Below are 25,525 nucleotides of genomic sequence, written 5' to 3'. Positions count from 1 at the left end.
AAAATAATTTTTTACAAGTATGGTTGTCCAGTCCAAGAGTTCCTTATGCCACCATTCCAGAAGTATCTCTCAATATTGCTCTAAATAATACACTACTTACTCCAGGAGAATATAACTATAGTATCATCTATTACCTCAAATAACTTAAAGGCCATGTTAAATTAACATATAATAAAATCCAAATTATAAAACATTTTTAGGAAAAATATATTTGGAATTTAAGAACTAAAGAGTAACTAGAATTGTTTTATACAAGGGAAATTCTGAAGTTAATTAATGAACCAAGTTTTAATTTACATAAGGATCACTTGTGTTAGGTTTTTCTAAAAATTTTGGGGTGCTACAAAAACTATACAAGAAAGTTAAACATTCTCGTAATTATCTTGGGTATATTTAACTTAATGAGACTTTTCTATATATGAAATATGTTACATATACATATAAAATATATAAACATAAACAGCACATTCTATTTCAAAATGTGGGGTACCGAGTCTCTACTGTACTCTATGAAAACTATGTATATGGTAATATGAGAAGATCAAAATACAAACAACCCTTGAACACCACAGGGGTTAGTGGTACAGACCCCTTGCACAGTACAAAATTAACATATAAGTTTGACTCCCCTGCAACTTAATAACAGCCTACTATTGACCAGAAAACTTACCAATAACACAATCAACACACATCTAGTTTGTTATATGCAATATACACTGTATTCTTACAATAAAGTAAGCTAGACTTATTAAAAAAATCATAAGGAAGAAAAAACAGGGCGGTGCCTGTGGCTCAGTGAGTAGGACGCTCACCAAAGGTGGCGTGTTCGAACCTGGCCCCAGTCAAACTGCAACAAAAAATAGCTGGGTGTTGTGGCAGGCGCCTGTAGTCCCAGTTACTTGGGAGACTGAGGCACGAGAATTGCCTAAGTCCAAGAGCTGGAGGTTGCTGTGAGCTATGACACCACAGCGCTCTACTGAGGGCGACAAAGTAAGACTCTGTCTCTAAAAAAGAAAAAAAGTAAGAAAAAATATATTTAGCATTCATTATATAGAAGTAGATCATCACAAGTGTCTTCATTCTTGCTATCCTCACATTAGGTAGGCTGAGGGAGGGAGGAGGAGGAGGCAGAGTAGGAAAAGGGATGGCTGGTTTTGCTATCTCATGGGGAGCAGAGATGGAAGATAATCCTCCTCTCTGTCAGTGGACCCTCGCTGTTCATTAAGAATCCTGAACCACATATATATTGTAATTATAAAGCCATGGCCTACCTTAATTTTATCTGATGTCCGTTTTCCGCCAAAGCCTCCAGAGCCAACAACAAAGATAGAGAACTGATTATAGCATATAAGTTCCTCCCCAGAATAAGAGTAGACTGAAAAGCAAATAAAATAAAAAATAAAAGGAGCTATTAGCAAGAGACATAACTAGTTAGCTAAGACAGGTTCAACAATTCCTTTAAATTTCAAAAATCAAATCAAATCACTGAGAGTTCTGTAATTTACAGATGCCCAAGCTTGCATTACAAAGCATTTGTTGTGATGCATTCACACACTACCAGACTCCCAAAGACGAAGAAAAGAGCTTCACAAATCCTTTCTTAACTATGAAATAGCAGTTTCTTTCATTTCTTTTTAAACCTCCCCAGCTGCCATTCATATTTCAATTCTATTTATCTCAAAGATTTCAAACAATCCCCCTAGAAAGTACAGCAAGTAACCACACTAAAATTTTCAAACATTCTGCCAAAACCCTCAAGACCATGGAATATAAAAGATGAAACAAATGGGAATGAAGGTATAAGCCACATGAGGGCAGCATCATGGCTGTTCTTCTCATCATCATATTCCACAGCAATCAGAATAATACCTAGTACAAAAAAGGACCCTATAAATGTTTATTAAATTAATTAATAAATCGGTGAATAAATGATGTGAGAGAGCATTAGCAAATAAGCAAGTAATGAATATGTCAGCTGTTCTATTTAATCACTAATTTACTAGTGAAAGTTTGAGTATTATCTAGCTCTAGAAAACTAGAAATACGATTTTGAAATGCATACTAAAGAAAAATATAATTAAATCAAAAATAAGGAAAGGCATGGTAATTTGTATTTAAAATAAGATTTTTATATTTATCATGCAGGGAACTGGATACCTAATTTCATCTATACTTTAGCTACAAATTCTAAAATATTATAACCCATTATCAAGTTGTAGTTGAATAAATGGAATAAATCAAGAGAATTAGAAAAGTTAATGCAAGGTTTTTGTAGGACTTGTACAATATGTTAAATTTGGTGCAATGGTGAAAAAACTAAAAGAGAACAAGGAAAAGTATAGCAAAATGTTGGACTTGGCCAGATGCAATGGCTCACACCTGTAATCCCGGCACTTGGGAAGCCGAGGTGGGTGGATTGCCTGAGCTCACAGGTTGGAGACCAGCCTGAGCCAAAGTGAGACCTCATCTTCAAAAAATATCCAGGTGTTGTGGAGGCTGCCTGTAGTCCCAGCTACTTGGGAGACTGAGACAAGAGAATCGCTTAACCCCAAGAGTTTGAGGTTGCTGTGAGCTGTGATGACACAGCACTCTACCCAGGATGACAAAGTGAGACTGTCTCAAAAAAAAAAAAAAGTTGGACAACATCTGGAATGACAAATACAAAAACTGAAATACAGAAAAGGGGAAAAGAAGAGGAAGAGAATGAAGAGGAGGAGAAACATACATAATAAGAACATCAAAAATGTTCTCAATAGATTATAAAGTAAAAACAAGGCAAGTTCCAAAACAACATATACAATATAATGTATGTACTTACAACAAAAATGACAAAGCCTACATTCAAAATACCAAACATTAAATTTTCTACTGTTCTTTATTTCTATAATTAACAATAAATATCTATTTCTTTTGTTCTTAAACTTTAAAATAAATTTTTTTTTTTTTTTTTTGTAGAGACGGAATTTCACTTTATGGCCCTCGGTAGAGTGCCGTGGCCTCACACAGCTCACAGCAACCTCCAACTCCTGGGCTTAAGCGATTCTCTTGCCTCAGCCTCCCGAGTAGCTGGGACTACAGGCGCCCGCCACAACGCCCGGCTATTTTTTGGTTGCAGTTTGGCCGGGGCCGGGCTTGAACCCACCACCCTCGGTATATGGGGCCGGCGCCCTACCGACTGAGCCACAGGCGCCGCCCTTTAAAATAAATTTTAAACAATATAGCTTTGCCTTACATTTAATTACGAGTATTTCAAAATTTATTAAACTACTATAATCTTTTGTTCCCATTACAAGCATTTGGCTATGTAGTTTAAAGCACACTGTAAGTTCAAGAGTAGGAACTTATGAAAGCCCAAGTTTAGGAATCCAACTACCAAGTATAAAAAAAATTCACCAGCTAAATATGTTCCAAGTTCCAAATAGCTAACATAGAAGAGAATATCTATAACAAAGCCTAATCACCACTTGAGAGCTATCTAATGTTCCTTCCTGCCAAAAACATGCTCCAGCAAGCTTCATTTCCGTTACATTCTCCATAAAGCCACATTTCTCACCTCTGTGCTTTGGCTACATTATTTTCAATCCACTGGAATGTCCTGCCCTCCCTAGCCCTAGCCCAGTCTACTTTCTTCTCCTTCCTTATTTTTCTTAAGGAGTTTTAAAATATTTATCTTGTTTTCTTATAAACTAGACAACAAATACAAAATTACTAATCAATGTCTATGGTGAAGTATTATGTTATCAACAAAGCCTATCAATTCTAACAATATAGTAATATAAGAACTGTAAATACGTTACCATCCATAAGAAGTACTAAACCAGATCCTTTATCTAGGACATCAGCAACAACTGCTTCACATCTTAATTTTCCTAAAATAAAAAGTAAAAGATATAAACAGACTGTTTTAAAGACCAAAAAATATGTCAGGACCTGAAAGAATTTAATATGTCTACTGTAAGCTCAGCAAAACTAAAAAATTATAGTTTGAAATAATTTTCCTTAAATCTCTAGAAAAAATAATTCAACATTAAAAATAATACCTAAGTCACTAAAAATTTGAAACAGTATTTCTGATAAAATTTTTAAAAAATAATCATTTTTAGTGTTAATGATTCTAATCTCTTTTAACTGTTATTCAACAAATATTTGTTCAGCATATAAGCAATACCATTTACTCCACTCCATCTCAAATCTCTCTCTGATTTAATGAGACATTGTTTCTATCTAATCCCATCTTTGTGGGCTCTTTTTCCCATCCTTTAACTGGTGATGTCTTTTTTTTTTCTTTTTTGATTCAGAGTCTCACCATGTCGCCCTCGGTAGAGTGCCGTGGCGTCACAGCTCACAGAAACCTCAAACTCTTAGGCTTATGCGATTCTCTTGCCTCAGCCTCCCAAATAACTGGGACCAGAGGTGCCCACCACAACACCCAGCTGTTGTTGCTGTTGTTGTTGTTATTGTTGTTTAGCTGGCCCGGGCCGGGTTCAAACCTGCCAGCGTTGGTGGATGTGACTAGCACTGTAACCACTGTGCTATGGCCACTGAGTCAGTATTTTTTTATTTTATCTTATTTTATTTTAACTGGTGATGTCTTGATAGATTATCCCTATCAGGGGATGAACTCATCATCTTTCTCCCAAAATCTGCTTTTCTCTTTCATCCTCTATATGAATGAATATTACTATCCATCCAGCTGCCAAGCCAAACACTTGAACATCATCCCTAACTCATAAACTAGAGTGAGCATGTAACAAGACCTAGAACTGACAAACACTAAATTATACTTAAAATGTTTTCCTTCATCTTCCAGTCTATGGATAGCTATGTGCGGTTTTAGGCAAGTGCCAACATATTTGCACCTTGGAAATAACATTCTGGCTGCAGGGAAGTGAACAGACCTGAAGGAACAAGAAAGAAGACAGACACTTAGAAGGTAAGAGATGAACAAGAACTGGAGGTGAAGGTGGACAGAAATAGGAAGACTCGAGATGTATTGAAGAGGGGAAAATCAAAGAACTAGGTAACTTCATGACTATAAGAGATAGCAAGAGATAAGCCACAGTGATGCTTTTCAAAATCCAAATCTATTCATATAACTCTTTCCTTCAAATTCCTTCAGTGGCTTCTGTTGCCTTTAGAATGAAATCCAAACTTCTAACCTTGATTTTCAAGGCCATTCAAAACCATTCTTACCTCTCTACACTCATATCTTGCTACTCTTCCCAACCTGTCCTTAAGAAACCATGAACTATTTTCAGTTCCCCAACAACCAATGCTCTTCCTTACTTCCAAACCTATGTACGTAGATTTCCCTTTGCCTGAAAAATTTTTTTCATGGTTAACTCCTTTACATGGTTAACTCCTAATTCTTCCTTCATATTTTAGTTTAGACTTCATCTCCACCAAGAAGCTTTCCCCAAACCCAAGTTCAATTCCTCCAGCTTAGAGACCGTCCTGGGTGCTCCTGTGCTACACACTTATACTTCACCTATTGTAACGTATCTTAACAATGTCTGTCATTGCCCAATGCCTTCAGACTGTCTAAACTCTGTATAAGCAAGGATTATGCCTTTCTGATGACTTTATTACCAACCCTTAGAAGAATGCCTGGCACATCATAGGTATTCCAACCATGAGTCTCTCAAATTTTTTAACATTTACATTTACCAGAAAGTAAACTTTAAAATACATAAAGAAAATGCACAGGTGGATTACTGAAGAAAAATAATTCGTGAGAAATATAACTGAGGCTAAGGAGGTAAAAAAATTAAGAAAATTATTATCCATACCTTCCTATTCACATCACTGGCCAGTTATAACTACTTTGGAGCATGCATCTAACTCTCTTTTCATATTTTAAAATCTCTAAAGGCAGAAACGCCTCTTACACATTTCTACTTTCCTTGTAACACTGGTTCCAAATGCACCCATTAGGCTGACTGCACGTGAAGCAAGTATGGAGCTTCCTAGCCAGTCTCCCTCGCCAACAATGCCACCACGCCACATACACGATGCACGTGCCAACACACAAAATCTCCAGGGCTTGGATCTGGAATCTATGTTCTATTTAAAATAGCAGGTAATATAATGTGCTAACTCAGGTGACTGTGATACGCAACCAGGTTAAACATTCTCTGTTACCTACTACTGTGCCTTGGAAATAGTAGACATGCAGTAGATACACGGTGAGTATGAAATCACCACACCCTGTACACGGTCTCAGATAAAAAGAGCTATTTGAAAACAAGCTATATAATGCATTGAAATAGAGCTATTCAGCTTTTTAAGCATAAAAATCTCAAATTTTTTAGTAAAATAAAAAGTTTTAAGAAAAAATTAAAGTGAGACTCTGCTTGCTGACTTCTACATTATGTAATATGAAATGATATATAAAACATTCCTTTTTGCATTTTTACCACCTTATGTGGCCAATTAATAATTAGAAAGTACTCTGATATCAAATGAGAGAAATTTTTAAAAATCAAATTAGAGTGAAAAATAAAAAGAGAAGCTTTACTAAACAAGTAAGATATTATTGAGGTAAGTAAAAATTATTATTAAGGCAAACTGGTTTTATTTTCTCCAAAAGAAAACAAGAAAAAAATAATTATAAAAAATTCTGTTATCTTTTAACTTTGTTTGCTTTATGAAAATCAGTATCAAAATAAATACCTGAGAACAAAAGAACAATAATCATGAGAATCCTAACTAGCTACACACAATCGCTAAGTTTAGAACACAAATGCACTTCTCAGTTGTCAGTAACACATATATCAAGAAATAAATTGGTAGTATTATAAAATGGTTTTAAGGCTAGTAAAGGATAAATTTCAAAGCAACCAAAACCGGTACTATTTATTTTAACGTCAATCTACTCTAATACTTTACACATACATAATAAATTATAATATGTTTTATTAGGTCACTGTATATCAATTTAACACACTGACACTGTTTAAATGGTTAATCAGAAAATAAAATTACAGTATTAAGAAATCTGTATACCATGGGCGGTGCCCATAGCTCAGTAGGTAGGGCGCCGGCCAAATACACCAAGGCTGGTGGGTTCGAACCCTGCCCAGGCCTGCTAAACAACAGTAACAACAACAACAAAAAAAAAAAATAGTCAGGCATTATGGCAGGCACCTATAGTCCCTATTACTTGGGAGGCTGAGGCAAGAGAATCGCTTAAGCTCAAGAGCTGGAGGATGCTGTGAGCTGTGACGTCACAGCACTCTACCAAGGGGCAACAGCTTAAGACTGTCTCAAAAAAGAAAAGAAAAGAAATCTGTACACCAAGAACTCACCTGCTCTGGGAAGTGGCTTATATAATTCCAAGTATTGCTCCCCATGAAGGACCTATGTTGGAGTAAATAAAATTTTATTAGAAAAATTTCTTGAACCTGTGGATACTGCTGATCATGAGTGACAATTTATTGTCCACATGCTCACGTCTCTCTCTACCTAAATAATGTCTCAGTTTGGCTTCTACCGCTTAGTCATGTGATTCAAAAATAATCAGTCTCCCAATCTAAAGATAGTCCCCTCTGTTGGGGCAGAGATGATATACTTGTGTTCTTTCTTGACATTCATAAAACCTTGTTGACATAATTGTAATAGAGACACTAACTAAGGCTGTATTCCTAGTGTCTATCACAGCGCCTGCAACATACTAGGAATCCAGAAAATACCCGTTGAATAAAAATGAACAAATGGGGTGGTGCCTGTGGCTCAGTGAGTAGGGCGCCAGTCCCATATACTGGAGGTGGTGGGTTCAAACCCAGCCCTGGCCAAAAATTGCAAAAAATTAAATTAAATTAAAATTAAAATTAATTTAAAAAAATGAACAAATGGGCCAATGCTCATAATTTCTGGACACACATACCAAATACAGATGATACACCTAACACAAAAAGAAAAACCTTACAATCACATTAAAAAAGAAAAGCAAGATTAATCTCAACATTCCTTTTGTATAACATCTTGTAAATTTTCTGCCAAGAGTAGATACTAAGGGCACAACGTAAGCTTATAGCTACTTAATCTCCACGTTTCAAAACAAAAATACACCAATATATACAGGAAAACAATAGGACAGGAAAACCAAAACCTGACCCACACACCCAAATGACAGCACTGGGATAGCTTCCCAGTAGGACAGCTTTCCAGTCCTCCTCAGAACCCAGAAAGTAAAAATGGATGGATGGGAAGATAAACGAAGGTCTGCCTCCCTGCGCCATAAAGCCTGAGTACTCAAGTTTAAGATGGGGATTCAAATTCCAAGACAACTATCCTTCCCTGCCACAGAATATTAATACCATTTATTATTTCCAATTCTCAGAGGGAATTTTGAAACCTATGTTTTAAGTTTTTGTATTTATATTATCCAAACAAAGAACAGTATGTGGCAAATACCATGGCGGGAGACTAAAAAGCAAATTGGCCAGCATGTCTTTTTCACCTTCCTCCCAACTTTATCGAGCGTCTAATAAAATAGGTTGCCATCCACGCAGAGCAGTGGTGGCTAACTGATCCGCCAGGAAACAGGACCTCCCCTCAGTCAGCCGCATAGGGATGGGCTCAGAGATCCACCATGTAAAAATTACTGCTAGGCTCATAAATTGAACCTTACTTCAAGAAACCTACCTCAAAAGATTTCTTATAGTTGTTCATTCCTTCCTTCTTAAAATACTTTGTCTGGCTTCTCAAATACCATATTCCCCTGATATTCCTCGTCCCTCACTGGCCATTCCTGGTCAGTCCCTTTTCTAATTCTTCTGCTTCTCTTTACCCTCTAAACACTGTAGAGCTCCTAAACTGAGGCCACTTCTATTTATACTTACACATAAGGTGATTTCATCTAGTCTCAACTCTTTAACATCACCTAAATACTATATATAGATTTTACATATATAGATAATATATATACACACACACATATATGTATAAAATGTATGTGTGTGCATATATATATATAATCCTATCCCAGTTGTCCAGAATATCTTCAACTTTGACTTCTCTTCTCTTACCCTCATATCTAGCACTTTTGCTTAGATTACTATCATAGACTGTTGACTGGTTTCTCTGCTTTCATCCTTGGCTCTCATACAATCTATCTTCCACACAACAGCAAGATCGAGCCTGTGAGTAAACCCAGCCAGATCATGTCATTCCTCTGCCAAAAGGCTACAAATGGCTTCCTATATTAGTCAAAGTATCAGCCAAATCCTTAAAATGACTACAAGGCCCTCTTCTCCTACCACTGTCCCCTATTCACTCTACCGCTATACTGCTCCTCTTTTGCTATTCCAAAAACAAACCAAGTACGCACCTACCTTTTATACTTGCTCTCTCTGCCCAAATATTCTTCCCACAGAAAACTGCCTGGCTGCCCCTTCACTAACATCATTAGGATTATTATATCCATTTCATAGACAATGAAAATGAAGCCTTAGAATGGAAATTATTTACCCTTTGTCAAGTAGCAAGTAAATGACAGAGAGAGGATTAATAACATTATGCCAGGGCAATGGGACTATACATAATTGTTATTTTCTTCTTTTGGCTGGCTTTTTTATTTGCAACAAGTTGGAACACTCTCACTGCCCAGTCTGCAGGGCAGTGACACAATCATATCTCCTTGAACCCCTGGACTGAAGCAATTCTCCTGCCTCAGCCTCCCATGTAACTGGGACTATACTACAGACACACAATACCTACCACACCCAGCTATTTCTTCTTGCTTTTTGTAGAAATGAATTCTTTCTTACTATGTTGCCCAGGCCTCAAGTTATTCTCCCACCTTGGCCTTCCACAGTGCTGGGATTACAGGTATAAGTCACCATGTCCAGCCTTTGCTGGCATTTTTAACAAACTCCTCTTTTATTCTCAAAAAGAAAAATCAGAAGATATGCTACTAAATCTTTATTCTTGCACCAACCATTATAAACTATTTTACAACTCTCCATATATATAAATATAGATGCACACACAGAGGGTACATAAATGAAATTGAGATTCAGTGGCTATTAACACACACATATATACAGGCTATGACATTTATGAGTAATATTAAAAGAAACAGAAGAAAAGTAAAATAGAGGTTTCATGTTAAGCATACCTTTGCAAAGTTGATTGGAAGCCCGGGAATATCTGCTAATCCTCCACCCATTACAGATTTCTGAGCTATGATAACTCCAAAGGTAGGCAAACAGGAGAAATCAGAACTTCCTTCATAAATAAATTTCAAATCTTTTGGGTCCTTGATTGATGCTCCCACTCCAAGAGCATACATAATAGCTTCCAGTTCCGTATAAGCAGAAGAAAATGGAGGGAGTTTATGGCCAATAGCTCCAGCCTATGGGATAGTTGTAAAATATAATTTTTTTCATTGGCATTTTGTCAATTTCTTAAAAGTTCAACTTTTCAAGACTATTAACTGCTTACACACCTCGTTTTGCTTTTGAAAATATATGAATATCAATAAATTTAATGGAGCATAATTATTTCATTATATTTGATTTTTTTTTAAATAGAAACCATTTAGATAATGTGTAGAAAAGGTCTTCACTTACAGACAAGTCTATTTTTATTCTTCCTATCAGATAGTACGCCTCATTTTCAACTTTCCTGACTCTAATTTTGCAAGTATTCATACCCTAAAATCTAAAATAACAAGTTTGTGGTAATTAGGAACTGTAAATTGCTCTACAAGATCAACTGTTTAAAATTCACTGTAAACAGGTGAGCAAAACATTGCTTAAGGCATGTAAATTTGACTGCCTCATAATGGTTTTAATTAAAATTAGATTTAACCTGAAGTCCCTTCTTAGGAATGTCCTTTATCTAACTGGACATTGTATTTTTCTATTTAGTGATGCTATGTCTAGCTAATGTGAAGCACTTGTCAGGTTACAAAAAACAATGTCCAGGGCGGTGCCTGTGGCTCAGTGGGTAGGGTACCAGCCCCATATAGCGAGGGTGGCGGGTTCAAACCCGGGCCTGGCCAAACTGCAACAAAAAAATAGCTGGGCATTGTGGCAGGCACCTGTCGTCCCAGCTACTCATGAGTCTGAGGCAAGAGAATTGCCTAAGCCCAGGAGTTGGAGGTTGCTGTGAGCTGTGATGCCTCAGCTTTCTACGAAGGGCGATTAAGTGAGTCTCTGTCTCTAAAAAAAAAAAAAAAACAATGTCCAATTTTTCAATCACTTGTATCCTAAAGCAGGAGTTGGTAAACAAGGACTAGGAGCTAAGAATGTTTATTATAGTGTAGTTAAAAATAAAAAAAAACAGGAAAAACATGCAATAGAAATGGTATGTGCCCACAAAACCTAAATTACTTACTATGTGCCCTTCCACGAAGAAGTCCGCAAACCCCTACTGTAAGGTGAAATCATATTTATATACTAAGCATATTCTCAGGCCTAAAACAAGGTTCCTAGTCTCCTTTATCATTATGACTACCCTGGGACATAAAACAGAATATTTGCATTTATCCAGTACAATTAAAAACAAAAGGATACATACAGGAAACAGTAAGTTGGGAAATTTCACAGGCCCTAGGACCAGAATTCTATCAGAACTTCTGACACAATGGCAAACTCTTTACTTGCAGGCATGCTGAAATATTTTCAAAATACAATCTATCAATGCTTTCCCTTAAAAGAAATGAGCCACAAGAGCCATTATATCCTTTTCTAAACAGTTAGCAAAACAGTGACTGAAGTAGGAATATTAATGATGATTTTTTAAAAATGATGTTTAACTAACTATACAAAAGGAGAGCAAGTTACATTTAATATTTGAGCTTATGCTCGTTTAAATTCTACCAATAATTTAACACACTTGATAAAAAAGTTTTATTATCATTTATCACATTTAATTATAATTTAACAGCTTAGAAAATAATATTTTGTATGTGAAAAAACTGGAATTATTTATACTTCAAAAAAAGTTTTTCTGATTAGAGGCATTTTCAATATAGAAGCATAAAACTTCATGTGTGGTAGGCCAAGGGGGAAAACACAACTGAACACATACTCTTCAGACCCTTTCCCCCTCCACACACAAAAATTTCCACACAACTCAAATCTGTTTAAAATCAATTTAAAACTAGGCTTTAAGTTATTAAAAGAAAAAAAAAAAATGGGCAGAATGAGAACTGTTTGGAAGGCAGACAGGCCAGGCAGGCACAGATACCAAGACTAGACCCTGTTCAGCCTCACGTCCTCGTCCTCAACATTTGAGGTAACTGTTCTCTCTTTCATCTTGTACCTCTCCAAGTTAGTTTCTACACAGCAGCAGGAGGAAAAAAGAAGTGGCTACAGCACCAGTCACACAATTAACCTGATTTATCACACCCCAAAGGCAGACTTCTAAAAATCACATGCACATATAGAGTATCCCTCTAAAATGTTGCTGTAAGTTTTTAGCACCTGTCTCTAATCATCTAGAAAGGCAAGGGAAGAAGATGAGTGGTTGTCTCAGCGCCACTCAAAGACACTAGGAAAAACCTTACAGGCTGACACCCAATCCTCTTTTAAAACTCCACTGGGGAAAGAAAAGCATGGTACAGTCCAGAGAAATCTTAGAAGAAAAGAAGAAGTTAAAAAGAACGAAGCAATCGGGCGGCGCCTGTGGCTCAGTCGGTAAGGTGCCGGCCCCCTATACCGAGGGTGGTGGGTTCAAACCCCACCCCAGCTGAACTGCAACCAAAAAATAGCTGGGCGTTGTGGCAGGCGCCTGTAGTCCCAGCTGCTCGGGAGGCTGAGGCAAGAGAATCGCTTAAGCCCAGGAGCTGGAGGTTGCTGTGAGCTGTGTGACGCCACGGCACTCTACCAAGGGCCATAAAGTGAGACTCTGTCTCTACAAAAAAAAAGAACGAAGCAATCTAGACAGCTTTAGAATTCAAGAATTCATCCCAAAAAGCACCTCTTCATGTGGTTCAACTGTGGTAAATTCCCTGGATGTGTAACCAGCCTTGTAAAGTTAATTATAAATGATTTATAAATAAATCCTCTATTTTAAATTATCTCTGCACTGCTTGTCTCCACTATTAGAGACTGAAAGCAAGTGGCTATATCAGAAACAAAAAAGAAAGAAAGAAAAGGTAGGAGGAGACAAGGAAAAAGAGAAGAATGGAGAAAAAGTCTCCAGAGAAGGCAAACGATTTAGGTTTTTTCCCCACTTACAAATCCTGAGGTTTCTGTAGATGTTGAGTGACTGGTATGATTTGTTGAAATTCCTCCTGAATCTATTTTGCTTAGAACTTCAATCATACCTCCAATTGACTCTATAATAAAAAAATTAAAAAATAAAGTCTGTTAAAGATATGACTAAGAAAAGCCGCAACATGCCAGCTAATTGTTTCTGTAACATTCACAAACCTGCTACAGAACCTCCATTGCCACTCATGAACTGAGTGTGTGTCAGGGTACTGCAGAAAAAGTTGTGAAGGACTTTCACATAGATGAAAGATAAATGGATGTATTCCTGAGCTTTTCGATGTCTCTGGATTATTTTACAACTCTGTAAAGTGGGATACTTGTCTATAAACAACCGTTTTCCCTTCTCTCTTGACCAACACCCACCTCCTAGGAAGGAAGAATGCCAAGATCGTCCACCAGGTCTCTGTATGATTAATGGCTCTGCTACAGTGCCAGAAATTCTAAACATACATATATATATGGTTTGGTTTTATATATATAAAACCAAACCACAGAGTCTAATATGACCAGGGATATTAGACTGCCTGGAGATGCCATCCTCCTAACACCACATTCAGATCACGGCCTAGAGGAAGGCTATTTAATTGAAAAACTTCTTGCAATAGGCTAACAGTACTGCACTTAGAGATAAACAATCTGAATTAACTCCTGGCTCTAATGTTGGCTAGTTTAGTTTTTCTGGGATTTAGTTCTATCATCTCTAAAATGAAAACAGTGGAACAGGTGCTCTGAAGTTATGGAAAAGATAATTTCTTTTAATTGTATTTTGAATACTAGTAGCAAAGACAAATAAGACAGATAAGTGAGAGGGCGGCGCCTGTGGCTCAGTCGGTGGGGCGCCGGCCCCATATACCAAGGGAGCCGGGTTCAGGCCCGGCCCTGGCCAAACTGCAACCAAAAAAAAAAAAAAAAAAAAAGACAGATAAGTGAGGTATCGTCTCACTTATGTGTAGTAATTACACAATTGGACTAGTTACCTTTTTAAATGAGTCACTTTTGAGGCAGAAATACTTTCTGAGGTAGATCTTATAGAAGACTTTTACTATATTCTTTTCTTCTTCTACTTATTTACATTGTTAGGTGACAGCTATTCGTTGAATAAATTTATCTCAAATGTCAAAATATAGAATACAAAAATGCTATCATTTAAGACACAAAAATTACGTTTATCAAATGATTGAGAAAAAATATACTAAAAATTTTAGTGAGTGTACCACTAGGTAGGAAAGTATCATTAAGTAGGGAAAAAAGACAGAATTAGACATTTTTTAGATATATTCTATCAAACTTTGAATACAACATTATTAAGAAGAAAAAAAAAGACCCTGAATCATGATCTTTCTCAGAAAATTCTTCTAAATTTCACATACTATATGCACAAGTGACTTATATTTTTAAAAAATGATGTGACTTATTTGGCTATCTATTCTTGTGGCATGTCACAGATGACTAAATAATTCAAGTTAACAAGCAATTACTAAATCCCTTCTGTGAGTTGGGCACTATGCTAAAATTTAATACAAAAGAAGTACCTACAAGATACAGTCTCTACCCCCAAGGAACTGAATCTGCAGCTAAGAACCAGACATTCATGAAACAAAAGCAGTGTAAAGCAGTTAGAATTAGATGCACGAGGGGTAGCGGCAGCCCAGAGTAACTGGAGAGGTTTTGTTGAACATCTGGGAGCTTGAGCTTTTCTAAAGACTGCTAAAATTAGCAGTGGTGGAATAAGAAGGAAGAGGTGTGATAGAAAAGCAGAGAAAAGACAAAGTGCTGAAACAAAGGCACGTTTATTCACCAGACAGAAAACAGCTAAACCAAAGTAAAATAGGCTTATATAAACTTTTCAGGAAATGCCAAAAAATCATGTCGGATTAGAAGTATACAGCTAAATACCCTCAATGAATCCCCAACAATAAAAAAAAAAAAAAGAGAGAGGGGAAAAAAAAAAAGTGAATATGAATACTTAAAAAAAAAAAAAAAAAAGAAGTATACAGCTAAATAATGGAAACCATCAGTGAGGGAGTAGCACAAATGAACACACCTCATCCCATTCATCCCCCAACCACACATAAACCAAAAACATGGGATTTTAGAAAGCTGAAAAGCTGATAGTGAAAATAACTCCAGTATCTTAAATATGAAGAGTTCTAATACCTACTACAGCACACGTGTGCTACAGATGCAGCACAGTTAGGACCGAAGACACTCCTGAAGAGAAGACAATGCTCATTGCTGCTGGTTCCCAAGCTACAGCTAACTGACTTGGGCGTTTCTTTACCTTGGATGCTCTGAGGCTTGCTGGCATTATCAAAGTCACATATCTTCTTCCAATTAGCCTTCACGGCCTCAGGAGTCATCGCCTGATTCTTCTGTCTTACAATGGCTCCAAGGGTCCGTTCCCAGCGTACTGGTTATAGAAACAAAACGAAAATGCTGAGCACTTAAGTTTAAGAGGGAAACAGAAAATAAGATATTTAAGAGCCCCTTAATTAGTTTTAACTTCAAGAAAAAGGAAATTCAGAAAAAAGGATTCAAATTTTTAAAGAATTTTACTATAAGGCTTAAAATCCATTTTTCTTAACAAACCTATTAGGATAAGGTCAATTAGTTTTTTTTTGTTTGTTTTTGTTTTTGTTTTTTTTTGTAGAGACAGAGTCTCACTTTATGGCCCTTGGTAAAGTGCCGTGGCCTCACACAGCTCACAGCAACCTCCAACTCCTGGGCTTAAGCGATTCTCTTGCCTCAGCCTCCCAAGTAGCTGGGACTACAGGTGCCCGCCACAGCACCCGGCTATTTTTTTGTTGCAGTTTGGCCGGGGCTGGGTTTGAACCTGCCACCCTCGGCATATGGGGCCGGCGCCCTACTCACTGAGCCACAGGCACCACCTCAATTAGTTTTTTCAAACATGAAGCTGACTATGCCAGACACCACTAAAGGCAGAATGTTGTGCTGTATCTGAAAAACTTAAGTTATGTAATAATCACACCAAGACTGACCTCATAACCACAGATCACTCAATATATTTCACACTCCTTGTTTTCATAATGATGATAACTAAATAGACCTTCGTGGGGTAGCAAGGATTAATGTTGATACACACAGTAGGTTAAAGACTCCAGTTGATGAAAAATTAGTATAACAGGTGGCTCCAAATACCTTGCTCTATCTACCTTTCCACAAGAAACCCATCAGAATGAACAGATCCACAACAATCAATACTGCTGCTTGAGGCCCATGAGGAGAATTTTGAATATTTTTTTCCTTTTAAAAATCCAGAGGACCAAGTAACTGCTAGTGATCTTATTTAAACATAAGGGTCAGACTTTGGTGATTGTTTTTTTCTTTTTTTAAGGCATCCATTTTTCTGATGTGATTGTTAAATTGAAGTTTCGTCTCTAGGAATGACAGAAATGTCTGCTTCTAGAGTTTTCCTATCAACAAAGTTCCAGATATATCTTTTATTACAACACTTGGTCTTTCTTTCTTAAATGGATGTAACAAAGCACTTAAAAATGCTTGAGGAGGGTGGCACCTCTGGCTCAGTGAGTAGGGCGCTGGCCCCATATACCGAGAGTGGCAGGTTCAAACCCAGCTGCGGCCAAACTGCAACAACAGCAAAAATAGCCGGGCGTTGTGGCAGGCGGCTGTAGTCCCACCTACTCGGGAGGGTGAGGCAAGAGAATCGCCTAAACCCAGGAATTGGAGGTTGCTGTGAACTGTGACGCCACAGCACTCTACCAAGAGCAACAAAGTGGAAAAAAAATGCTTGAGGAATATAAGAAGTCACTTTAACAACTGTAAAGAACGACCATTAAGGGCGGCACCTGTGGCTCAAAGGAGTAGGGTGCCAGCCCCATATGCTGGAGGTGGCAGGTTCAAACCCAGCCCAGGCCAAAAACTGCAAAAAAAATAAATAAAAATAAGAACGACCATTAATGCTAAAAAAAAATATGTATTAAACTCTCTGATATGTTGCAACAATGTCCTCCAGTGACAGCAACCTTTTCAATAATTCAATTAACTGTGCAATTAATTTTGAAACTAGTAGTTACTTGAAAACCAGTTGAATTATAGGAATTTTCACAACTTTTTAAAATGCCATAAAGCAATTATCAAATTTGGAGTTCACAAGGTTTGAGAGATGGGGTAGGAGAGAGTTGAAGCTAAATGAATGTACTGCTGGGCTGGAAGGGAATAAGTCCCATAGATCAGCTGCAATTTCTATCCCAGAAAAGTGTCCAGTGTGACTCTCACGCTCTCAGGAAGAAAAGAGAGAACTGGAGAACTTACTTGCTTGTGTCATTCAGAATAGGCTTGTCCCATCTTTTTAAAAATAGAAACAACTCTCCCACCCACTCACTTCTTTGCTGAAAACAGCAAAAACAAGCACGTGGGATGCCAGAGACATGGGTGGATAGATAATAAAGAGAGCCTATGCTGTTTAAAGGAGTAGCCAGTTCTGAATAAAACAGGACAGGTCTTGAATAAGGACTGCTTACAGAAACAGATTCTTAAAAGTGCCACAGGCCTACAAGACAATTGCCACGTTTTAGAATACCTGTTCCTCCTATAGCAATGTTTAAATATGAATGAGTGTGCTAGATCCAATAAATAGGCATTTCACAAGAACCTGACCCAGCTCTAACTGCACATGCAGGTTTGAAGACATGGAAATAATTTATAACAAACCACAAACCAAGAGAGACTTACATTTTCCAATCCATCCTGCTCCAACCTACCAAAAAGAGGGGAAAACATTATACCATGTAATGTGAAATCACTAATAGAATTTTTTTAATTAAAAAAGGAAGCTCTTTTAATTAAAGTATTAAAATGCTAGGTGACAGTAAATGAAAATAATACAGCTCTACGGGCGGCGCCTGTGGCTCAGTCGGTAAGGCGCCGGCCCCATATACCGAGGGTGGCGGGTTCAAACCCGGCCCCGGCTGAACTGCAACAAAAAAATAGCTGGGCGTTGTGGCGGGCGCCTGTAGTCTCAGCTACTCGGGAGGCTGAGGCAAGAGAATCGCTTAAGCCCAGGAGTTGGAGGTTGCTGTGAGCTGTGTGATGCCATGGCACTCTACCGAGGGCCATAAAGTGAGACTCCATCTCTACAAAAAAAAAAAAAAAAAAAAATTTTCCTTTTCTATAAAATTCTTTATAATGTGCTACAATTCATATTCAATGACAGTGATTAGGAAGATGGAGGCATATATCTCTGTCTAGTCACATGAAGACTTTTTTTTAATTTACTCATTGTCTTTTCATTCAAATGGAACAGGCTAATTTATCACTCACTTCAAACTAAGCCAAGTTCCTTTACTACCAAGAAATATGTTGAATGTCATGGTATTCTGTATACAACAGGTTCAATATTGCCATAGAGAATAAAAAAATGTATGGAAGGAGGTTCAAATATATAATAGTTCAGGCTAGAAAAAAAGAGTGCGAACTCAAATGAGTAATCAAAAAATATGTATGTTGGCCAGGTACAGTGGCTCATACCTATAATCCTAGCACTTTGGGAGACTGAGGTGGAAGGATTGCTTGAGGCTAGGAGTTTGAGACCAGCCTGGGAACATACTGAGACAAAATCTCTACAAAAAACTACAAGAGAAAAGAGCCAGCATGGTGATGAGTGCCTATAATACCAGCTACTTGGGAGCCTGAGGAAGCAGGATCACTTGAACCCAGGATTTTGAGGTTACAGAGAGCTATACGATGCCACTGTACTCTAGCCCAGATGACAGACCAAGGTTCTGTTTCAGAGAAAAATAATAATAATACATAACACATATACAAAATACATAAATTGAATTTAAAAGGTCTAAAAGGATTTTCACCAGAGTTAACGAATCTCACGAGATGGTGGTATTATGTATGGATTGTTTTTGTTGCGACTGTTTTTCAAACAGTCTTACTCTTGCTCAGGCTGGTCTTGAACACCTGGCCTCAAGCAGACCTCCCACCATGGTCTCCCAGAGTGCTAAGATTACAGGTATAACCCACCATGCCGTGCCTGACCTGGATTATCATTTTTATCCCAGCCACTAGACCACCAAGGAGAGATTGGATGATTATTTATATTATAAATATTTAAAACTTTGCGATTTGGAAAAATAGTTTTTTTTTAATTAAAATGAATAATAAATTCTGTTTATCATTCTGACCAGACTAAATTCTTACTACATTGATAGTTAAAATTAGGGGGTGATTGCTATATAGTAGGCCCTGTGCTAAGGGTTTGAAATATGATTTGCAGTTGTTACAAGCCCCAAGAAAACTAAAGCCCAGAAAGATCAATTCATCCAATATCCCACACCAAGCTAGCAATTACTAAAATATGTATGAAATCCAAATCTGGCCCGGTTAACTCTAAACTCCAAGTTCTCTATCTTTCTACTTTTTTATTCAGCTTCTTGAATCAACAAAACTTTCTGCATTTGACTAAACACCTGCATTTCCATTTGGTAAGAATATTAAGAGATGGAAAACTAAAGAAAATGGAATTTATAAAGTTTCTGATACTTTCTCAAATAGGGTATTTGTCAACACTTGCCTTTAATTATAACAGACACAGTATTTAAAAACATGTAAGTGATGCCAACTGGTACAGATTTCTACAAATGTAAGCAACTGGCAAACACTAATTTTTAAATCATCCTTCATGTTTAATCACACAAATACTACTTTAGGAGAAACAAAAGGGTGCAAAATACCTCAAATAAGCCACCATTTTCTTCACAACTTTCATGGCAAAGCCAAAGGACCAAAGATGCCACATACTCTGGTCTCAGAGCTTCCACAATATCTAGAAAAAATACCAAAAACAGTTTATAAAGAAAGAATAATATATACTTTTTCCTTTTAGAGATGGGATCTCACTCTGTCACTCAGGCTGGAGTCCAATGGAACATTCACAGCTCACAGCAGCCTTGAACTCCTAGTGTAGCTGGAATTACAGATGTGAAACACTACACCAAGCCCTACACACATAATCATTTTACTTTCTAAAATTCTCTTACTTATAAAATTATATGTAACTCAGAAACTTTTAAGATAAGAAAAATATACATACATACATAACTAGTCTAACCTTCAAGGCTTTTGGAAGAACTTTTATCTTAACTGAGACATTTTGAAGCACACTCAAGCATCTAAAATTGTAGGCATCAGATAACATTCCAAGATGGGTAACATACTATTCAAGAGGAAAAGAGTTAGAGATGCCTAGGCAAAACTGTATCTAACATGAGAAACTTGGGTACCATTCATTATCAAACAATTTCATTCTTCCAACTATTTAATAATAATCTAGAAAATTACAAAACATCCTTGATAACTGTAAAGGCAGATAATGAATGAAATAAATCCAACAACCAAAACTGACGAGTAACCAACTACTACCTATGAGAATGACTCCTCCACTGCATCATTTTTTATTTTTTAAAAATCAATATATAATAGTTGTACATATTTCTGGGGTATATGTGATATATTGATACGTAAATAATATGTTTAATGAATAAATTGGGGTAATTAGGGATAACCATCACTGAAACATTTTTCTTTGTGTTTAGAATATTACAAATCTTCTCTTCTAGCTATTTTGAAATATACAACAAATTATAGTTAACTATAGTTTCCCTACTGTAATATTGAATACTAGAATTTATCCCTCCCATCTAACTAAACTTTGCACCCTTTGCCCAACTTCTCCTGCTCACTGCGCACTTTCTATGAGTGGCTTAGAAGAGCACAGAAGTACCACATGGGGAGCAGGAAGACCTGGACCTTAGTGCTGGTCCGGCCTTCTAGACACCCGAGGAACTCGAGCACGTCATTCAGCTTCCCGGAGCGTCTAGGGAAAGTCAGAGACAACAGAGGACACAAAAACAAGAACAGAGAGGAAACTGCACCTCTGATACCCACCGCTACAGCAAATGATAAACACATTACTCCTGTAAAATCTCACACAGAAGGCCTCGTTACCTTATTTCCTACCATCCAATGAATCATGTGTGATAGGCAAGAAAAATCACAGGCGGAAGAGAAAAGGTAAATATCAGAACCAGATTCAAATACGGCAGAGATTTGGTAATTATAGTAGGAATTTAAAGTAACTATAATTAATACACTACAAACTCTAATAGGAAAAGTGGGCACTATGCTGAGTAGATTAAATTATTTTCAACACAGTCTTCAGTCGTGGAAAGAACTTTTAAAAATACAAAGCACTAAAAAGACCAACAAGATGATGTAATCTACAACCATTCAATTCGTATTTTCATGTGCAGATTTTCTGTGATAACAGATAAACCAATCTCCGTATAAAACCAAACCAACCTAAAGATTAAATGTGGCTTAGCAGGAAATGATAAATGGTTCTGAAGAGAGTTAAGTCTACTTTTAAAAAATACTTGATGTGTTTACTCATTCTAAATTGTATTTATAGGCATCTACAGGATTCTCCACAGAAAATAAAATGTGTTCTTGCCTTCTCAAAAAAAAAAGGAAAAGTTGGCAATACTTTTTGGTACTATGCATGAAACTGAAACTCTAAGAAAAAGTCAAAAGAAAATATGAGAAATCGGGTGGCACCTGTGGCTCAGTGAGCAGGGCGCCGGCCCCATATACCGAGGGTGGCAGGTTCAAAGCCAGCCCCGGCCAAACTGCAACAAAAAAATAGCCGGGCGTTCTGGCGGGCGCCTGTAGTCCCAGCTACTCGGGAGGCTGAGGCAGAAGAATCGCCTAAGCCCAGGAGTTGGAGGTTGCTGTGAGCTGTGTGACGCCATGGCACTCTACCAAGGGCAATAAAGTGAAACTCTGTCTCTACAAAAAAAAAAAAAAAGAAAATACTAGAAATCAAAACCATTGTAAAAGAAATGAAGAATCAGTAAGCTTGAAGATATGCCAACAGAAACTTCCCAAACTCAAGTGCAAAAAGACAAAAAGAGAAAAATGGAATACAATTATCTTAAGAACTGTGGAACAATTACAAAAAATAAAACAAGTTTGCAATAAGAACCCAAGAAGAAGAAAAAGAAGAGGAAATATTTGAAGGATGATGGCTGAAAATCTTTCCAAATTAATGACAGACACCAAACCATAGACCCAGGAAGCTCAGAGGACACCAGGCAAAGAAAATGCCAAAAATCTCCACCTAAGCTTATCATACGCAAATTGCAGAAAACCAAAGAAAAAGAGAAAATATTCAAAGAAGCCAGAGGGGGATAAAAAACACCTTACCTAAAGAAGAACAAGAGAAAGAATTATGTGTTGGCTAGATGCCTATAGCACAGTGGTTATAGCACCAGCCACATACAAAGGTGGCAGGTTCGAACCCGGCCACGGCCAGCACCATCTTTCCAACAGCATGTGGCTACTTCATGTATCTCTGTCAACTTTTTTTTTTGCAATTTTTGACCGGGGCTGGGTTTGAACCCACCACCTTCGGCATATGGGGCCAGCACTCTACTCCTTTGAGCCACAGGCATTGGCCCATCTCTGTCAACATTTTTTAACAATAAAGCATTTTCAAATTAAAGTAAACTGGGTTTTAGACAAATGCTAAGGTACACTTATACTACAATATAGTGTCAAATATAACTTTTATATGCACTGGGAAACCAAAAAATTTGTGTTACTCACTTTATTACAAAAATTGGCTTTACAGCAGTGGTCTAGAAACAAACTCACCATATCTTCAATGTATGCCTGTATTTAAATTGCTGAAGGGAGAAAGTCACGAATCTAGAATTACACAGACAATGAAATTATCCTTCAAAGTAAAAGATTACAAAAACAGAAGGACAAACCAAAAAATGGAGAAGTATTTTGAAAAACATGTATCTGATAAAGGACTTGTTTCAGAAATATACGAAGAACCTTCAAAGTTCAAATAAACAAACAAAAAATGGTCAAGATATCTGAATAGACACCCCTTCAGAAAGATAAATAAATTGCAAATAAACACAGGAAAATATGCTCTACACCACAAGTCATTAGGCAATCACAAATTAGAACAATGAGACATTGCTACATATCTCTTAGAAAGACTAAAATCCAGCCAGGTGCAGTGGTTCACACCTGTAATACTGGCACTGTGGGAGGCCAAGGCTGGTGGATTGCCTGAGCTCACAAATTCGAGACCAGCCTAAGAGCAAGACCTCATCTCTTAAAAGAAAAAAAAAAGCCAGTGTTGTGGCAGGTGCCTGTAGTCCCAGCTACTTAGGAGGCTGAGGCAAGAGAACTGCTTGAGCCCAAGAGTCGGAGGTTGCTGTGAGCTCTGATGCCACAACACTCTACTGAGGGTGACAAAGTGAAACTCTGTCTCAAAAAAATAAATAAAATAAAATAGGAAGACTAAAATTCAAAATAATGACAATAAATGTCAGAAAGGACAGGAATGATAAGAATGCTCATTAATTGCAAGCGAGAATATGAAATGATAAGCGACTTTGAAAATTAGTTCAGCAATTTCTTACCACATCATCCAGCAATCATGCTCCTTGGCACCCACTGAAACACGATGGAAACATATGTCCACACAAAAACTCATAAGCAAATGTTCACAACAGCTTTACCCATAAGTGCCCCAAACTGGAAGCAACCAAAATGTCCCTCAACAGGTGAATGAATAAACAAATGGTAGAACATTCATACCAAAATGTCCCTTAACAGGTGAATGAATAAACAAATTGTAGAACATTCATACCACAGAATATTACTAAACAATAAAAAGAAATGAGCTTCAATCCCCCAGCCATTCCAGAGGAAAAGGAAAGAGATGAACAGGTGAAGCACAGGAGATTTTTAGGGCAGCGAAACCATTTCTGTCTGATACTTTAACAGTGGAAACGTAACATTATGCACTTGTGAAAACCCACACCCAACCCTACAACACAAAGACTGAACCCTAGTGTAAATTATGAACTTTAGTTAATAATAATGGATCGATACTGATTTGTCACTGTAACAAATATACCCCTCTGAGAAAAGATGTTTATAACAGGGGACACTGTGCAGGAACTGGACTATATGGGAACTTTCCGTATTATTTGCCCAATTTTTCTATAAACCTAAAACTGCTCTAAAAACTTATGTTTTTAATAATAACTATTGTGATAAAACATTAAGAATGCCATTGCCCCATTCGGTTACAATATGTATTAATGTCTATCTCAGCAGAGAAAAGAAAGTTTACTTCAGTGTGATAGAATTATAGGCCATTTTTAATTTCTTCCTTGGTGCTTTTCTAAATTTTCCACGATGAACACAAATTATACATAATGCCTTTGAAATCAGAAAGAAAATAATTTTTGAGTATTCAGAAAATTAAATACTTTTGCAAAGCTTACTCTACACAGACTTGTGGGTAATAACACTGAAAAATATAAACTTACTGACTTACCTGAAGGCAAAATAGTCTGAGTCATCCGTGATCCAGCACTAGGGGCAATAGTGTTACAATGAATGTTGCTTTTACCGCCTTCAATTGAAAGAGTATTTGCCAAGCCCAGAAGACCCAACTTTGCAGCACTGTAATTTGCCTGGCCAAAGTTCCCATATATTCCCGAAGCTGATGAAGTCATAATGATCCTGAAAGAAAAATCAATCTCTCAATGTCATTTTTTTATGTTTGATAACATTGCAACTCTAACTCTATTTTGGTACTGCTGCACCTGTCAAAGGCAATTCTGTGTACTTCCATTACAGACATGATTCATATACTTAAAATAATATAAGCAATCTTTCTAAATTCGACTATAAGATTTGGTTTAAAAAGAATCCCTGGTCAAAACTAAATGAATTTAAGCATAAGAATGTACATTCATTACCTAGCAAAAACTGTAAATATTTATAAACATAAAATAAATTAGCAATATGTAAGTTAAATTTTTAGCAAGTTCAAGCAGTTCTAATTCTTCAGTCCTCATCTCTCCCTTTCTGGATAATACAAACTGCCTCATTAAAGCAACACCATCTCCCATCTACTCAACCTCACTCTACTTAAACCAAGTAAAAATCATATCATATCATCTACTCTCAGAAACTGCCAGGGTCAGGACAATCTAGAAATCTCCAGTGAAACAGGCACCAAAACAATTTGCTCATAGTAGGTGAGTATGACCCCTAAGTTAACAGGAATGACCTTGACACTAGAGTATAATAGAAAGCATGATTTAAGTGTGCTAGCACTGCCACATTCTGAGTTGCTCACAAAGGAGCCATCATGAGAAGTCCTTCAATTCCTAAACGGTTTATAAATCATGTCTGACAAGTAGCAGCTAGCA

The 25,525-nt window shown here is 37.1% G+C and overlaps 1 protein-coding gene across 2 annotated transcripts in view; it reads right to left on the bottom strand.

Annotated features, from left to right (window-relative positions):
- The window catches only part of HSD17B4 (hydroxysteroid 17-beta dehydrogenase 4), an 86,324-nt gene that overhangs the window by 26,547 nt on the left and 34,252 nt on the right, over positions 1-25,525 (bottom strand). For both annotated transcript variants that reach the window (XM_053567505.1, XM_053567504.1), the window contains exons 8-16: positions 24,643-24,830; positions 19,949-20,040; positions 17,940-17,964; positions 15,508-15,636; positions 13,191-13,291; positions 10,121-10,357; positions 7,308-7,359; positions 3,798-3,869; positions 1,272-1,375 (exon numbers count right to left, since the gene is read on the bottom strand). In XM_053567505.1, coding sequence (XP_053423480.1) covers positions 1,272-1,375; positions 3,798-3,869; positions 7,308-7,359; positions 10,121-10,357; positions 13,191-13,291; positions 15,508-15,636; positions 17,940-17,964; positions 19,949-20,040; positions 24,643-24,830 — 1,000 coding nt within the window. The remainder of the gene's footprint in view (positions 1-1,271; positions 1,376-3,797; positions 3,870-7,307; positions 7,360-10,120; positions 10,358-13,190; positions 13,292-15,507; positions 15,637-17,939; positions 17,965-19,948; positions 20,041-24,642; positions 24,831-25,525) is intronic.

The sequence above is a fragment of the Nycticebus coucang genome, chromosome 17, assembly GCF_027406575.1.
Source record: "Nycticebus coucang isolate mNycCou1 chromosome 17, mNycCou1.pri, whole genome shotgun sequence".
NCBI classification, from domain to species: domain Eukaryota; kingdom Metazoa; phylum Chordata; class Mammalia; order Primates; family Lorisidae; genus Nycticebus; species Nycticebus coucang.
Note: the sequence above shows the minus strand (reverse complement) of the source record. Positions and strands in the feature narration are given on the sequence as shown.